The sequence below is a fragment of the Ovis aries genome, chromosome 13 (genome assembly GCF_016772045.2).
Source record: "Ovis aries strain OAR_USU_Benz2616 breed Rambouillet chromosome 13, ARS-UI_Ramb_v3.0, whole genome shotgun sequence".
In the NCBI taxonomy this organism is placed as follows: domain Eukaryota; kingdom Metazoa; phylum Chordata; class Mammalia; order Artiodactyla; family Bovidae; genus Ovis; species Ovis aries.
Window position 1 is genome coordinate 63,077,383 of NC_056066.1, and position 18,643 is coordinate 63,096,025.

General features: G+C 38.4%; 1 protein-coding gene across 6 annotated transcripts in view; it reads left to right on the plus strand.

Moving 5' to 3' along the window:
• CBFA2T2 (CBFA2/RUNX1 partner transcriptional co-repressor 2) overlaps positions 1-18,643 on the plus strand; it is a 137,001-nt gene that overhangs the window by 107,473 nt on the left and 10,885 nt on the right. For 5 of the 6 annotated variants that reach the window (XM_027977087.3, XM_027977089.3, XM_060397711.1 and 2 more), the window contains exons 4-9: positions 3,121-3,210; positions 7,237-7,418; positions 8,311-8,564; positions 11,224-11,309; positions 12,277-12,472; positions 15,941-16,009. In XM_027977087.3, coding sequence (XP_027832888.1) covers positions 3,121-3,210; positions 7,237-7,418; positions 8,311-8,564; positions 11,224-11,309; positions 12,277-12,472; positions 15,941-16,009 — 877 coding nt within the window. The remainder of the gene's footprint in view (positions 1-3,120; positions 3,211-7,236; positions 7,419-8,310; positions 8,565-11,223; positions 11,310-12,276; positions 12,473-15,940; positions 16,010-18,643) is intronic. The other variant, XM_042230322.2, reaches the window with a different exon arrangement.

Consider the following 18,643-nt stretch of genomic DNA (forward strand, 5'->3'; position numbering starts at 1 on the left):
AAAAATTGAACCAGCTAAATGTTCTATAAATGCCTGAGTAAATGACAGTACCTCAGTTTAATGGAATATGGTTTGGTCATGTCCAGTCTGATTCAGAGATGTAACAAAAAGGTGTGTGTAAATCACTCTAGTCAAGTCCAACTCTTTGCGAGTTGAAAGGAATTCCATGGAATTCTCCAGGAAAGAACACTGGAGTAGGTTGTCATTCCCTTCTCCAAGGGATCTTCCCAACCCAGGGATCAAACCCAGGTCTCCCACATTGCAGGCAGATTCTTTACCATCTGAGCCACCAGGGAAGCTCCAACAGAAAGGTATACTTCTTCCTATTCCTCCTGAAAAATACAGCCAGAAAAAAAAAAAATGAACAGTTACATAAAGCAAAATTAAGACTCTTGAAGATAGAAGAAAGCAGATTGGCTAGTGACCTTGAGACCCAAGGAAACACATAGCAGTGAGTTCCCTTGGTTTTATGCTTTCATCATGTATCCTGGACTGTGGTCTGGAGAAATCAGTAACAAGGAAATGCAAATGAGCACAGACAAAAGCAAACCAAAAACCACCACCACAACAAACCCACCTCTTTCTAGCCAAAGGACTAGAAGAGGATCATCCAAGTAAGGCAGAAAACTTTTAGACAAAAATCACTCTATTGTAGTTGACCAGCTCAGGAAAAAAAATAATACTGTACTACCTTCCCTCTCCCATAAGAGACCTAGTGGGGAGTCTGAGCTCCCATCACTGCCCATCAATAAGGAACCCCTCCTTCCTCTTCAGATCAACAGAGGTTGAGTGGGAAACTTGGGATTTTACTGCAGCTGGCAGGTTCAGAGATTCTCCTGTTCTCAACGGCACAGTGATGGAGGATGCCTCAAAAACAGAATATGTAGATAAAATATGGAGTCTTAGAACCCAAAACATCCAGTATACTGCAGAAAGTCGCTTATACCAAGACATGACCATCTTGAGTGTAAAGAGAAAATGTAACCAAGAGACATCAGTCAAGATGACCCAGATATTTGAAATATGTGACAGGGGTTTTGAGTCAGCCATCATAAAAATGCTTCAGTGAGCAATTACACAAATGAAATACAAAGGTCTCAGCAAAGACATAGAAGGTATAATAAAGTAGAACTAAATGCAAATTGGAGAACTGACAAATACAATAACAAAATTATAAAAACTCAGTGATGGACTCAACAATAGACTGGAAAGAATCAATAAACTTGAAGCTAGAGCACTTGAAAAAACTACCCAGTCTGTACAACATAGAGAAGTTAGAAAAAAACATGAACAGAACCTTGGGGACTTGAAAGAGATCTGAGTCATAGTAGGAGGAAAGAAAGAATGTGGGGCTAAAATAAAGGCTGAAAATATAACAAAAGACCTGTGCCTATAGATTCAACAGCTGAGCAGACCTCAAACAAGACATCACATCTGAGGAATTCCCTGGTGGTCCAGTGGTTAGGACTCCATGCTGTCACTGCTGAGCACCCTGGTTCAGTTCCTGGTTGGGAAACTGGAATACCCCACAAGCTGCATGTCCTATTCTTTGTGCCCCATGGACTAGCCTGCCGGGCTACTCTGTCCATGGAATTCTCCAGGCAAGAATACTGGGGTGGGTTGCCATTTCCTTCTCCAGGGGATCTTCCTGACCCAGGGATTAAATGTGAGTCTCACGTATTGCAAGCAGATTCTTTACTGTCTAAGCTACCGGGGAGGCCCCTTCTCTTATACTTAATTTTTATTCCCTGATTGTCAGTAGATTTGGTTGCATTATATGCCTGTCATTTACAAAATCAGGCATTTGGGTTTAAAAGGAATTTTTTTATATGAAATGGGATAAGCTATTCAAACATTTTCATTTAACCTGGTTAAATTTGATATATTCTTTTTTCTAAAGAAATATTTTAGTTTTTGCTCAATATTATATGCTGTGTTTGGAAAATCAAACATAATTTCACATCTAGAAATAACTACTGTTGTAATTTTCCTTCCAGATACTTAAATATTATATAAATGTATGTGTATTATTTTCAAAAACATGTTATTGGAATATACTTCTATGTTACTGATTTTTCACTTAGTATATTATATGTATCTTGCTTCATTTATGCATACAAATCTACCACCCTAAGTGTTCTAATGTATTATGCATTATAATAATGCATTATTAATAATAAATACATTATAACTTTTAATGCAGTTTTGTGTTGGTGGACCTATATATTTTCCATTTCTTCTTATTAAGAAGTAATACTTTGCCGATGAATAATTTGTGCGGTACATGTTGCATCTTTGAACATTTGATGATTTTATATAAATAAATCCTAAAAGTCGTCATTGTTCTTTTAGGCAAGCAAGAATTCATATTAATGTTTTGTTTTTAACTTAGTATGCTGTGTTTTAAGGAATTGAAGTAAAAATAAAAATAGTTTGCGAACTTTGAAGAAAATATTTGTATTGTTATATTCCTCTTAGAGAAGCTGAGAATCCTAGTTTAAAGAAGGACTTGAAAAAATACTGGGAAAATGCTGAAAACTTCCCTGGGAATACTAAAATCTAACTAGTAGAAGTCTGCTCACTTGGAGGTACTCTGATTTGTAAACAAACCACTTGAAGAGCACCTATTTTTGTTGTTAACTTCCAGCTTAGGAAGATTTAGGGAACTGATGCTAGGAGGTAGGCAGAACCAGTGAAGAAATGAACTGAAGAAATGATGCTCCAAGTCATTAAGTTGATATCCTAGACTAATTTGGGAACTGTTCAACTGGAAACACTGTACTCTTGGTTACTTGTACCTAAGGTGACTTGTGATGAACCCCTCAAGACAGAGGACCTCAGTGCCACTCTTCATGGGAGGAATGCAGTGCCCTGTTTTGCCCAGGCTCCCAAACATCATGGGGGACTTATTAGATTTGGGACAGTTCAGAAGAAAATCAAAGAGGCTGGATTTCTTTCATAAAGGAAACAAAATCTGGTTAACTTTTGAGAGGGATCTGGGTTCACAATAGTGCTCTTGGAATTATCCTCATTATTTCACAGGGCTCAGCACTGTCAGATTTATATTAGGAGAACACTGTCCAGTTTTTGAAGTTGACCAGTGTTATTTTATCTTTTCAGAACTCAACAGTAACAATTGAAGAATTCCATTGCAAGCTCCAGGAGGCTACAAACTTTCCTCTTCGTCCTTTTGTTATTCCATTCCTCAAGGTAATTTTTATAACTACTGATTGTAAATTATCTTCAGCATTTCTTCAAAACTGCTACTGATCCCTCTTCTATGATCTACAGCAGGGCAGCTTGCCACATTTTCATATCTTTATTTTATTTGAGGCTGCTAGAGAAAATGTGAGTGCAGTTTTCAGATAAGGTTTATGTTTGGTGAGATGAGAGTTGCAAAAGCCTTGAGTTGTGATTTATATGCAGACACTGCTGATGACACACAGAGGAGCAGGTGGGAGGTGGGGAACAAGAGTGGGGTGGGCTAGAGGTGTGTGCATGACATGATGGTTGGGTTCTTGGCAGAAGAAGTAACTGGACACTCTTTTGGTTGTGGCCAGTGGGTAAAGAGTGTGTGTTATCAGTGGAGGCTGTCAAAACAGAGGCCTTTGCAGTTAGGACTAACCCTGTGGGTAGAAGAGCATGTGGGAAGTCATTGTTTGCTTCTCTCTTCCCCTCATTTAGTCTCGTTTCTAATTACATCCTCTGAAATTAATGGTCCTCTGGAACATAGCTTTTGGGGACATTGTTTAAAATTATTGTGCATCCCTGATAGGCAAGTCTGGGTTGAATTTATATATAAAAGAAGACAATTTTATTTTGAATTAATTTCGTGCTCACAAAAAAGTTTTAAGATGGTACAGTAAAATTCAGATTCTCTGAATGTTAATATTTTATCACATCATTATTATTCTCTTCCTATTATTTTTTCCACAAATATTTTAGAATAAGCTGCAAGCATGATGCATATGAATACTTTAATTATCAAATCTAGAAATTAACATTGATACAGTATTATCTATAGATCTTGTTCATATTCACCGGATGTCCCACCAATGTCCTTTTTAACAAAATGTCCTGATTTTTGGTCCCGCATCTAATTCAGGATCACATGTTGGATTACACTGTCATGTCTCCCTTCAGTTCATTTTAATCAGGAACAGCTTCTCGGTCTCTTATGATCTGGATTTTAAAGAGTGTGTGATAGTTATTTTATAGCATATACTTCAATTTGGCTTTTTCTGATGCTGCTTTATGATTACAGCAAGGTTATGCATTTATCACTGCATGCTATCAGAAGACATAGATGTTAATTTGTCTCGTAATTGGTAATGTTGACTTTGATTAGTTGGTAAAGGTGGTATGCCACTGGTGCTATTTTTCCCTATTAAACAGTAATTTTTAAAAACAAGAGACACATAAATGCATATATATATATATATTGATGAACCTGTTTGTAGAGAAGGAATGGAGGTGCACGCATAGAGAACATACTTGTGGACACAGTTGAAGGGAGAGAGTGGGAAAAATGGAAAGAGTAGTGTTGATATAGGTGAGGAGTTGCTGTATAACACAGGGTACCAAGCCTAATGCTCTGATGACCTTGAATTACAGCTGATTTGAGTGGTTATATAGCAGAAACCAGCACGACATGGTAAAGCAGTTTTCTTCCTATTAAATAATAAATTTTTTTAAAAAGTAATATTATAACTCATAAAGATGTTTTAAAACTGAACCTGTGTCTGTGACACAATTTGAATTGTATTTAATTCAATTCATTAATAATGAGGGAATCTATAAAGTGTTATAACCTGTTCAGGAGAAAAGCCAAAGAATATACATTATAGATCAGGATTGTTGCTAAGAATATGTGAACAGGGAATTCCCTGGCAGTCCAGTGGTTAGAGCTCTGCGTTTCCACACTACAGGGGGCACAGTTTTGATCCCTGGTCTAGAAATTATGATTCTGCATGCCACAAGATGTGGCCAAAATAAAAATATGCAAACGTGAAATTGGCTGCTTCTACAGTGGGGCAAGGGAAAAGTCTCTAGAACCTTTGCTGCATGTAATTTTATGCACGTTCACAGACAGCAAGTTTTTGCATTGCCATCTAAAGGTTAAGCTGCAGTGTTATAAAGTAGGTCAAAGGCAAGCACAGTTTGGAAACTTATGACCTGTATCCAGCCCACTACATGGTTTTACCAAGCGCTAGAGAGAAGGATGATTTTTACAGATGAACATTGGGATCGATTTGATGATAGGAAATACTTACTTTCAACTCCAAATAAGCTAAAAATGTTATCCTTAGTCCATCCCTAGCAAATGAATTTCATTCTTTTTGTTAATAGTAGACTATTACCCCCCCCCCCAAAAAAAACTGAACTCAAATTTTTTATATTTTGACTTTTGTCAATACAATATTTGTGGAAATGTAATTTCTCTCCTTTATCACAATGTGAGTACTCACATAATATCAGTTTTTGTCTCGACAAAATAAATATGCCCCTGTACCTTGTTTATTTCCTAAGAAAATGTAATAACATCAAAAGGTTGAGTCAACTACTGAAGTACTGACTCTGGGGTTTGGGGTTTTTTAAATGAGAGCATTAGAGACACGCAAGGAAATGCACAGGTCTCCACGCACAGCCTGTGTTGGGCTCTGTTCTGATGGCATTGACGCCTTGGCCTCTCAGAGCCGTCTGGGATGCCTTTTTCAGCCTTGAAGCAGCTGTGTGAGTTCTATCTTGGTCTCTTTTCTGTATATCAGAGCCAGTAGATAATTATTTCCCCCAAGACTCCAGAATCAGAGAGATTTGGGAAATTTGTGTTAATAGGAAACAATTAGCATTTTTAAAAATTCATCAAAGGGCACATGTCACAGGCATAGAGATCTAACATTGTATATTTTCCAATTAAGTTTTTACAGTTGCTACAAGATTGAAGTTATAAAATAGAAAACTTTAAAAGTGTTTTATATCATCAAATTCTCTATTCCTAACTCTTGTTATTTTGGAAAACAGCATGAGGTAGGTTGTTCTGGCAGCTTTTTGGCTAGCATTTGGGTTTTTGTCAATTTATTTCTGCTTTAAAACAGTCACTAATTATGGTGCTTGCTAAATTAACTGTTGGTAAAGGGATGAGTACTTGCATATATTAAACTCTCCTTTCACTTGCTCATCTGTTACCCTTGGGATAAAGACTTATTATGAGCTCAGTCTGAGTTGTTTTCAAATTTGAGGGAAAATATAATTATTTTTTAAGAAAATAAATATGGGGAAAGTACATTTTAAATATGAAGGACTTACAGTGAAGTTTAAAGGTGCACAGTGGTTTTTGTATGATTTGTCTCGTTAGAGATTTAAGTTTGAGGAGAAGGAAAAATAATCAGTATATAAATAATTATCCTTTTACAAAATAAGGTATGTGCTCAATGGAGCACCACAGTAAGAAATAGATTCTGCCCGTGGGATACCTGTGTATACTCAGATACTAAACTAGTCTAAGGCTTGTTGCCCCGTTCCTATCACTCCTGTTACTTTTTTCAAGACCCCATGTTCCGACTAAGCCAGAATAATCGCTGTTTCCAGAATTCCCTGGCAGCTCTAAGCAAGAATGGGAAGGCAAGGTTTTTGTGCTATCAGAATGTCCTAGGATTCAGAAAAGAGAGTGAAGTGAAGTCGCTAAGTCGTGTCTGACTCTTTGCAACCCCATGGACTGTAGCCTACCAGGCTCCTTGGTCCATGGGATTTTCCAGGCAAGAGTACTGGAGTGGGTTGCCATTTCCTTCTCCAGGAGATCTTCCCGACCCAGGCATCGAACCTGGGTCTCCTGCATTGTAGGAACCAGGACTTAAAATGAGAAAGGAAAGAGTGAGTGCCTCCTACTCCCGTGTAGACATTACTAATTCTCTAACTGGTCAAAGTCTTCAAAAATGTTTAAGTTTTGCAACTATTATGTTCAACAAACCTTTATTGAGCTTTGACTCTGTACTGGGGCCAGAAAGGTAAATAAAGCACAGTTTCTTGCTTAAAGGGATTTAGATCTTGTGGGGACAGTAGACAAGTTAAAATTTAAGCTCAGTATAATGGATGTCATATGAAAATTGGACTGACAAGGAGAAAAGGGCTTTTGTTTTGTGTCACCCTGTTTGTGAAAGCCTTTGGAGGTGCTGAGCCCTGTGTGTAGGGCCCAACACTGGGAAAACTACCTTCCAGCCCCTGCCTCTTCTTTTCAAGGCCAACCTGCCTCTGCTGCAGCGAGAACTGCTGCACTGCGCTCGGGCCGCCAAGCAGACCCCATCCCAGTACCTGGCTCAGCACGAACACCTTCTGCTCAACACAAGTATTGCATCCCCTGCTGACTCTTCTGAGCTGCTCATGGAAGTGCATGGAAATGGAAAAAGGCCCAGTCCAGAGAGGTGAGCCGAGAAGAGCTGCTTTGTCCTTGATTTTCTGGAACAGCTCTGAGCTTTCCCTTTCTTGTGAAAGAAAAAGAACTGGATGACTGTGGTTATATATAGGTATAGACTCAGAATTTCTAAGGCTAGTTTTGCTTTGTCACAGCATCAGGCAGCAGAATGCTTTTCAACTCTTCAAATGATTCTGTACACCCCTGATGATAAATTCTGCTCTCAAGTATTCTGTGGGTCCACTGCTCCAAAACCATAGAAAATATAATCTGTTTAAGGCATTTTTTTCTGATGTGAAGTCTTATAAACATGTAATCACTTTACTTTGAAAATTGAAATTATATTAATTTATCCTGGAAATTCATGTATGAGTATCTAACACTATTTTCTATTGTTTGTTCAGGAAGCAACATTTTAATAACAGTGGAAAATTTGCTACAATTGAAGAAAATGACTAAAAATCCTACCAAATCACAAGTATATTAATTATGTGAGCCTTTTTCCTCCTGTGTGGAGAATTGTCTCTTTCCAATACTGACCTCCACAGTAGCAAATTTGACATTGAACAGCATTTCTACACATGGTTGAACCCATAATCTTTGATAGTCCTGTCAAGTAAGAAACTGTTATCTCCTTAATTTCTCCTTTGCTTCATTAGGTTGAGACGTTTCTGCTTGGTGTGGATGGGTCTGACCTCTCCCTTATGCTAGGATAAATCAGTGGTTGCCTTCATCTGCCTAGCCCCTGAAGACATTTCAGTTCATGCTTCATCTCAGACTGTTTCTTAACATCTTCCTGTTTGTGAAAATGCACAATACATAGCCCACAGTAGCTGCCCGGGAAGTGTTTGCACCAACACTTGCTGACAGGTTCAGACATGTACTTGCCCATTCTTCTACAGGCGGGAAGAAAGCAGTTTTGAAAGAGACGCAGTTGCTCCTGAGCCTCCTACCAAGAGAGTGTGTACCATTAGCCCTGCTCCCCGGCACAGTCCTGCCCTCACTGTGCCCCTCATGAATCCTGGGGGCCAGTTCCATCCTACTCCTCCGCCTCTTCAGCACTACACCTTAGAAGATATCGCAACTTCCCACCTATATCGTGAGCCCAGCAAGATGATAGAACATCGAGAAGTTCGTGATAGACACCACAATCTTAGTAAGTGGCATAAGCAGCACAGGAATGATTTAAATTCAGATTGAATTCGTGGTTTTCTTTCCTTCTTAGTGATAAAGCAAAATACTGTCATCATTGCTTTTTTCCCACTGATAAAACAATATCATACATGAAAAGAATGTTAGAATTATAGTATTCTCATTTGAAATTGATCTCAATTCATACTTTGTTTCTATTATCATTATAGGGTGGAAGTGGGCTAAACATATTTTAGGAGATATGCAGTGAAAAGCATTTAAAAATAAAGGTATTATTTATTCTGATATAGTTCAGAAAAGAAATGGAGAATGGCAAAGTGAGATAAACTTACTCACATTTAGGAAATCTGGGTGAAGGGTATATGAGAATTCTTTATTCTTGCAACATTTCTATAAGTCTGAGTTTATTTCAGAGTGAAATGTTTTAGAAGTTAAGCAACAAAGACGTAAAACATGGTAAAAGGTGCAGAGACATTTAGGTCAGAGGTGGGGCATACCGGAAATTAAATCTTGATTCTGCATTATAACTAGCTGTGTGATCTGATGCAAGTTGTGTAGGCTTTCTGTGCCTCAGCTTGCTCATTTCTAAAACGGAAAGAAAACCACCCCCTGTGCTGGGTCATTGTCATGTGCCAGGAATGCCTGGCATATGCGTCCTCAGCAACCATTAAATGTAAGAAAAAACAAAAAGTCCCCTAGCAAACCTCGCCTGAGATCAGTTTTTTTTTTATTAATTTTTTTTCAATTATGAAAGTATGATAACATTTATGAGAGACTCGGAAGATGCAGAGTGAGATCAGTTTTGAACAAAGCTCTTTGTCATGCACTCATGTAACTTTACTGCAGACGGTTCTTGCAGTTGTTCTACTGAGGTGTGTCAGAGCAGAGAACCAGAGGGCTACTAGCTTCCAGGATTGCCCATACATTTCCATTTGTGGGTTGCCCTGTGGAGTAAAAAGTTGCAAAACATTTCCCTGTCCCCCTTCTGACTTAGATTCACTGTCATCTTTCAGAGCCTTGAACCACAGTAGGGCTCTGGCTTCATGCAGTGGTAGCTGAATGGTGAGGCCCGTGACAGCAGTGATGTTCTCATCCGCCAACATTTACTGAGTCTTAAGTGCTTAGATTGTGGTATATGTCGGTTGTCTCATTTAATCCTCACACATGGGGCTCCATGGAGTTTACATCTTTTTATACATGAAAATAGAACTGTGGCCAGAATCACATAGCTAGAAAGTGGCAAAAACAAGATTCTGACCCCAGTTGTCTGATGCTGAGAGCTTGGCTATATTCCCAGTATGCTATGATGCCTCCCTTAGCAGCTGTTCTGTATGTTTCATTTTATGTTAAAAATGAAACTTCCTATTGATTTCTTCCATATTCATACAAGTTTTTTTGCCAGTCGAATCCGTTAGAGAGAAGAATGCCACAAACTAGCTATAACTGCATTTTGCTCAGGTTTTCCTTGTATTTCTACCAGTTTTAGAAAGAGGTTTTTTTTCATCTTGAAGTGTTGTGCTCGAAAGATCTTTAATCCACTACCTTGATGGTTGTGTTTTCCAATCAACCATTTGCCTTCCAATCTGGATATAGATTCTGTAATTTTCCCCAGTCCTCTTTTGAAAGCATATGCCATAATAAAATAGTTCTTACCTAATCATTTCCCACCCCTCATTTTTAAACAAATAAACTGTAACACTCCCCTAATTTATTCTCCTAAAATAAAATTTATGGATACTATCCTGTGGTCAGAGGCGCCTAGCCACGCTACAGTCCATGGGGTAGCAAGAGTCAGACACAACTGCACCACTACTATTGCATAGCCTGCCTTAGTGCCGTAATTTCAGGGTCAATATTAAGTAGGATATTAATATGCAACCGTGTTTTATAATATGTTAGTGCTCAGGCATGACTACACAAAAAGATATGTAAGCAGATGGTTGCACAAATACAGATTCACTACGAACACAACGCCTGTAAATTCAGACTGATGACAGGTCACAAAGAGTTGGGCACAGCTAAAGTGACTTAGCATGCACACAGTTGTGTTACATTGATGATTCAGATACCAGGAGTAGTGGTGACATATATGACATGATTTTTCAAAATAGTGGATAATTCAGTATACCCTTGATTCACAGTCATTGCATTCTTGCAAAACCATGCAACAAATAATACTTTGGGAATACTGAATTGTTTACAAGTGCTTGTACAGCACCAACTCTTTTTATAGTGATTAAGTCTCTGTATTGTGCCACAACCTTGCCAATACTTAGTATGAATGACAATTTAATTTTTTCCAATAGAGATATCAAATTATCTTCGTGAACATTTTATTTACACCATGTGACTACTTATAAGTTTGAATATCTTTTCATATGTTTATAAATCATCTCTGCTTTTTTTGTCTGGGACGTAACCATCTATTTCTTTCACCTATTTTTCTTTTTGCCTACTTGTCCTTCATAATTGATTTGTAGGAGTTTTTAGTACATTCTGAGTAGTGATTTCTTGTTGGTTTTATGTCATTTTGCGGTTTTAAGTCATTATGAATCATTGGCGTTAACAATGTGCTCATAGCTAGTATGAATGAATGTGCATTTACTTGGTAGAATTCTGTTTACTATATTCTTCCCTTTATCTTCTAATTTAACTTCTAATAGGTCTAAATGGAGGCTATCAAGATGAGTTGGTAGACCACCGTTTGACAGAAAGGGAATGGGCTGATGAATGGAAACATCTTGATCATGTAAGAATTTTACAGTGTATAATTTTCCTAACTACTTACTACTTTTCATCCTAAATATTACTGAGAGTAAGAGTGTGTATGCTTGAAGTGAACTTAACCAGAGCTGCAGTGTCTTTGCAGTGATAGCTGATTTATCTCCTACTCCCCAAGCTAGAGTGTGAAGAGTAAGTCCCAAATCTTTGTGGTGGGTTTTCATTTTAGGTCATAACCAAGTGAAACGCTGTCATATAATGGTTAAAAACATAGGTTTATGAGTTTTAGGTCCCAGCTTTGTCACATCCTGCCTTTGCAATGGTAGGAAAATAGAAAAATTAAGTCTAAAAATGGGGAAGGAACTTGCCCATTACCATTTTTAGGCTTAATTTTTATATATTAAAAAAACATGCTATATTTGAATTTACAGGGGGAGTTAGAATGATATACAAGGTGCTTGTCACAGGGCCTGGTATAATAAATGGAGCTTCTCTAAATACAAATGAGAATTAGTACACTGGCACAGAATGTAAAGTTCAGTTCTCTGCCCCACTGGAAAAGAGAGTTTCCCCTCTGACTTAAAAGTGAAGAGAGGATGTCATAGCTCCTTAAAATATACATACAGTAGCTTTTCCTTTCTGAGTGGTGTTGTCTCTGAACATAATTTCTCTGATTGCATTCTTACATAAACCTGCTCTGGACAAAGATTATACTGTGCTTTCACCATACTCTGAAGAATCACATTATGAGACTGGCTGCTTCAACTGTGAAGAATCCAAAAAATACTAGTTTGAAATCTTAAGAAAAAGAAAAGTATGTGTATATATTTAAAGAGAAGCCGTAAGATAGGCTTTCAAATGTAAACTCTGTTGCTAAATCTGTAAGATTCTTAAGCCTTTACTCTGTGTATTTTGTTTACCTCTTCTCGATGTTCACTGTTGATTGTCTGAATGTCCTTCTTCTGGGGCTCCGCCTGACCTCCTGCCTGGCTCAGGCCCTCAACTGCATTATGGAAATGGTAGAGAAAACAAGGCGCTCCATGGCAGTCCTTCGGCGCTGTCAAGAATCAGACCGTGAAGAACTCAACTACTGGAAAAGACGATTCAACGAAAACACAGAGATGAGGAAAACAGGGAGTGAGTTGGTCTCCAGGCAGCACAGTCCTGGGAGTGCAGATTCTCTCAGCAATGGTAAGGGGAGGGTCTCTTTAGTTGGCAAGGGAGGCTTTTATATATCTTTTGTTCTTGTTTTTTTTAATATTTGAGGCTTTTTATATTTTTCTTTGAAAGGAAGATGGTACTTGATTGTGGAATTATAAAGACCTTGGGAATTATGAATAGTAAATGACAAAGTATGTCAAGAACTTGGTCAGTATCTGATATGTTCAAGAAATGGTGTCTTCCCCACATAGAATGAGAATGTTTGCCGTTTTGTTCTGTTTTCAACTCTCTACTGTATATAAGTATGGGGTGATGTTCAGAGAGTGTTTGAATGTTAAATTAAGCCTGGCTGAATGTATTTGGGACATCTCATGTACATCACATTCATTCATTTCTTATAGTAGCCCTCAAAATATTCACCTCAGCTTCCCTCCACTTTTCCCCACTCCCTGTCTAGAAAAATACCGTTTATCAACCTCTGCCTGGACAAAAAAACAAGTCGTTTTGCTGTACTAAGCTGGGTCGTCCCTTCCTGCCTCTTCCCATCCTGAAGCAATAGAGATGAAAATTGTTGAGCTCTCAATCCAGGATATATCCAGGATACCACCTGAAACTATTCCTCCAAAAATGTTCCCTTGCATTCACCTAGTGGCTAAAAAAGTGCCCTGTCCAAAGGCATGGCTAGATGAGGGGCCACCTGTGATCAGGCTGTTTCACCTAGAATTCTAACAAGACAGTTGTTAAGATTAATAACCCACAATTTAGGGGGAAAAAATCGCCTCCCATCTGCCTTCATTGTAGTATCTACCACATTTGGGTAGGATGTGCCCTAACACAGGAACCAGAAGCTGGCTGGAGATTTCTTTAAGAAAAGGGAATTTATAATGTATTGACACCACAGGAATAGAGTTTGAGATTGAATTTGAAATAATTACAAATTCATTTGTAATTATTGATGTAACAGAATTTGAGTATATTTATTTGGGGGAGGGGAAGAAGGAAATTTTTATTATGTCTGGTGGGCTGAAAAAAGAATGAAATTCTTTCCCACTGAAAAGCCTAATCAATTAATAATGCCTGCAACTGAAAGATCAAGGTGTACCAATATTTAAAGAATCAGCTGAAAAGGACTTTACCATTGTTACAGCAGAAAGTATATATATGTGTACATATATGACCTACAGAGAGGTGATGCTCCTAGTGTGGTTTGGGAGACCTTAACTGTGAACAGTGGGTTCTAAGCCAGGCACTTTTCTTTAGTCATTAATCCTGGATGCCCCTCAGAACCCATCTAAGGACCTTTGGAAAATGTGCCATGGCCCCAGCTCCAGAGGTTCTGAGTTAATTTGTCTGAGATGGGACCTGGTCTCCCACAGTAGAGAACCATTTCTTTTTGTTTGGGGCGACCTCATGAAGTTGTTTATGGTTGGTTTTTTTTTTTAACAGTCAAACTGTATAGCTCATTTTAGAAAACACAGAAACATATAAAGAATTTACTAGTTCATCATCCCACACTGAAGAGCTTTGGAATGTATCTGAGAATTCTGTATTACAACTTTCTGTTGATTTCTTTGAAAACATAACTGTGTATTAAACATGTTTCTCATATTGAAGATTTTATAAACAACATTTTAATTACTACTACAGTATTCCACCATGTAAATATACTATTATTTTTTTAAGCCATTCTTATTGTTGAACTTAAGGTTTTTTGCTTATTTTTTGTTTTATGGGAAGTGATATATAAAATCTTTATAGGTGGGAATTTTTCCTTCAGGATACCCTTAGCTGTAAATTAATGAGTTATGGATACAAGTGTATTTGTTCACTTGATCTTGTTTTGTTTTAATGGATGAGATAGTTGATATGGGGTCAAATCTAACATTTTATTTGTAGTTTTTCCTTGACCTTGATCCCTTCCCAGAGCACAATAAATTTCATCTATATTCAAGTTTTATGTGTTTGCATATTAGCTATCCAACTTTAAATTCTCCAAATAGTTTAAATTTTCCTACCATCAATTGATACCCATCCTTTACCTGTTAGAATGAAATAACTATCATATGCTAATTTTGTTCATACTTAAATATTATAGTCTTAAGTATTATAGTCTTTCTGACTATATTAGTTATCACTTCTGGTAATAATAGCTGTATGGACTCTTACTGTGTTCCTGCCAGTGCTAATAAGCCTTTTACATGGGTTTTCAAGCCTGCCTATGGAGATGATAGGAACTACCATTAGATTCATCTATAGATGGCAAAACTGAGGCTTAAATAAGTTAGAAACTTGGCATAAGTAGTCCTACAGCTTATTAAGTTTATTCCAGAACCAGCATACATGCTTGGCGATTAGGATAGCTTCCCTGTAATGTCAAACTTAATTATTATAGCTTCAGAATGTGTTTTAATATCTGGTAAAATTAGATCCCCTTCGTTTTCTTGGATATTTCATTTCTTTTTTTTTTTTAATGGAATTTTAAAAAATAAACTGCATTGCAAAAATGTCAAGCAGTACAGAAACATATAGATTGTGAAAATCTTCCCTATCCCACTTTTTACCTCCTCCATTCCTGGGCTCACTTATTAGCAAATTAGTGTTCCTAAGAAATGTTGTATGCCTATACTTAAAGATAATTTTTTTCTCAGCTTTTTGTTTTGAAGTTTTCTAAACACATAGAAATACTAAAAGAGCAGCAGCACAGGGGCCAGTCATGTGCCCTGTGCCTCAATCCACCGTTTTTTCACGGTTGCCGCACTGGCTTTCTCAAGTGCTTCATTCTGTTTCTCCTGCTAGAGCATCCTCTTACAGAACCACAGTTCTTCCTGTCCCTCACTTCTGATCTAAATACTTGCATTCTCTGTCTGACCTTTGATTAATAACCTCTGAAACTCTAGTTTTCTTAGTAAATGAGCTGAAAATTTTGACTTCTGGAAATACCATGAAGATACCACATCTTTATCCATCCATATGTTGATGGACACAGGTTGCTTCCATATCTTGGCTATCGCAAATAATGCTGCTGTGAACATTGGGGTGCTTTTATCTTTTTTAATTACTGTATTCATTTTCTTCAGACATGCACCCAGGCATGGAGTAGCTGGATCATATGGTAGTTTTTAGTTTTTGAGGAACTGCCATACTGTTTCCTATAACGTCTGTACCGATTTACATTCCCCCAACAGTGTACAGGGGCTCCCTTTTCCCCACACCTTCGCCAGCATTTGTTATTGTAGTCTTTTTGATGATAGCCATTCTGATAGGTATGAGGTGACATCTCATGGTTTTGATTTGCTTTTCTCCAGTGATTAGCAAGAGAGCATCTAAAAATTAAGCGTACTATTATAATCTGATTTTATTCCTTGTCACGATATTTTTTCCAGTAAATGAATGTGTATGTTTGAATCTTTCTAAGTGGTGAATGAGAGTTTTCCACAAAAGTAAAACATGCCAATTATAGACAGTTCTGCGCTATGCTGTTTCTCTCTCTCTCTGTAGATTCTCAGCGGGAATTCAACAGTAGGCCGGGAACAGGATATGTACCTGTGGAGTTTTGGAAAAAGACTGGTATGTCTGTCTGCTTAGGGGTCACATGTACTCACTGATTTGAGTGTAGAGTACATATTTGTGAAAAGGTGATCTTCTCATAACTTCCTCTTCAAAAATCTCTAAGTCCCTGCTTCTTCCCCTTTAGCTGTCCCTCCTTCTGGACTGCCTGTTGTGTTCCTTGCTGGTTGAGAATTTGTAGTGGCTCTGTACAGTCCATCCAAGTCCTTTTCACCTGCTTCTACTGGGAGGCATTAAGTAACCGACTCTTCCCTATTTATATGCCCTGTTTCTGGAAGTATAGCTTAATTCGTTTCTGCCTGTCCTCATCACTGTATTCTCACATTCCCACATTTGGTTCAGTCTACTCTTCCTTTCACCTTCACTGTCTCTAGCTTCATCAAGGCTGTTCTTGCTAGGTGTCATTTTCTACAAGAATAAGGGAGGGTAGGAACTGCTTGTTATACGGATTATGCTAACCTCATATTACCTTATCCAAATACTAGTCTTTTTTTCCTTCTTGCCTCCCTTTCTCAGTAGAATTAATAGTTTTGGGGTTTCTCCCTAAGAAAAAATTTATTTCTACAAAAAGATTAATACCCACTTAATGTCAAGACCATAATATAAACAAATAGACAGACACGTCATGTTATGAGAAATACGGATAACCCTATTGCAAAATGTTTATTTTCACTGACAGGAAAGTACAAGATGATGCAACCCTGACCAATTAGCCCCCAAAGTCTTTAACACCTAATTATTGACAAAATTTTAGAGGACCCTGTTAATTTCACTAAATAATTATTAATGGGTTAATAAGATTAAAAATAATGAATAATAATAATGAATTATTAAGTATTACCACCTGTGAACACATGGGTATTTTGAAATCATTTCTCATTTGCATGCTTTTAGAAGAGAGTGATCCAGGGACTTCCTGGTGGTCCAGGGTTAAGACTCCGAGCTTCCAGTGCAGGGAGAACAGGTTTGATCCCTGGTTGGGGAACTAAGATTGCACATGCCACATGGCACAGCCAAAAGAATTAAAACGAATTTAAAAATTAGAGTAAAAAGTAGACTTACTTAGTGGGTTAGCAGTTGAGAAGCTGCCTACCAATCCAAGAGATGTGGGTTTGATCCCTGGTCTAGGAAGGTTCCACATGTGGTGGGAGCAGCTAAGTCTGCAGATGGCGACTACTGAGCCCACACACCCCTGAGCCCATGCTCCACAACAAGAGAAGTCGCTGCAGTCAAAAGCCCACCCACCACAACTGGAGAAAGCCCATGCACAGCAGCAAGGACCGAGTGCAGCCAGAGATAAATAAATAAATTTTAAAATAACAGTAGTGGAGTCATGCTCAAAATTCTCCAAGCCAGGCTTCAGCAATACATGAACCGTGAACTTCCTGATGTTCAAGCTGGTTTTAGAAAAGGCAGAGGAACCAGAGATCAAATTACCAACATCTGCTGGATCATGGAAAAAGCAAGAGAGTTCCAGAAAAACATCTATTTCTGCTTTATTGACTATGCCAAAGCCTTTGACTGTGTGGATCACAATAAACTGGGAAATTGTGAAAGAGATGCGAATACCAGACCATTTGACCTATCTCTTGAGAAACCTGTATTTAGGTCAGGAAGCAACAGTTAGAGCTAGACATGGAGGGGGGGGCGGAAACTAGACATGGAACAGCAGACTGGTTCCAAATAGGAACAGGAGTACGTCAAGGATGTATATTGTCACCCTGCTTATTTAACTTATATGCAGAGTACATCATGAGAAATGCTGGACTGGAAGAAACACAAGCTGGAATCAAGATTGCCAAGAGAAATATCAATAACCTCAGATATGCAGATGACACCACCCTTATTGCAGAAAGTGAAGAGGAGCTAAATAGTCTCTTGATGAAAGTGAAGGAGGAGAGTGAAAAAGTTGGCTTAAAGCTCAACATTCAGAAAACGAAGATCATGGCATCTGGTCCCATCACTTCATGGGAAATAGATGGGGGAACAGTGGAAACAGTGTCAGACTTTATTTTGGGGGGCTCCAAAATCACTGCAGATGGTGACTGCAGCCATGAAATTAAACGACGCTTACTCCTTGGAAGAAAAGTTGTGACCAACCTAGATAACATATTCAAAAGCAGAGACATTACTTTGCTGACTGAGGTCCGTCTAGTCAAGGCTATGGTTTTTCCTGTGGTCATGTATGGATGTGAGAGTTGGACTGTGAAGAAGGCTGAGCGCCGAAGAATTGGTGCTTTTGAAGTGTGGTGTTGGAGAAGACTCTTGAGAGTCCCTTGGACTGCAAGGAGATCCAGCCAGTCCATTCTGAAGGAGATCAGCCCTGGGATTTCTTTGGAAGGAATGATGCTAAAGCTGAAGCTCCAGTACTTTGGCCACCTCATGTGAAGAGTTGACTCATTGGAAAAGACTCTGATGCTGGGAGGGATTGGGGGCAGGAGGAGAAGGGGACGACCCAGGATGAGATGGCTGGATGGCATCACAGACTCGATTGACGTGAGTCTGAGTGAACTCCGGGAGTTGGTCATGGACAGGGAGGCCTGGCATGCTGCAATTCATGGGGTTGCAAAGAGTTGGACACGACTGATCGACTGAACTGAACGATTTGGAATGACTCCTTACAATCCATGATTA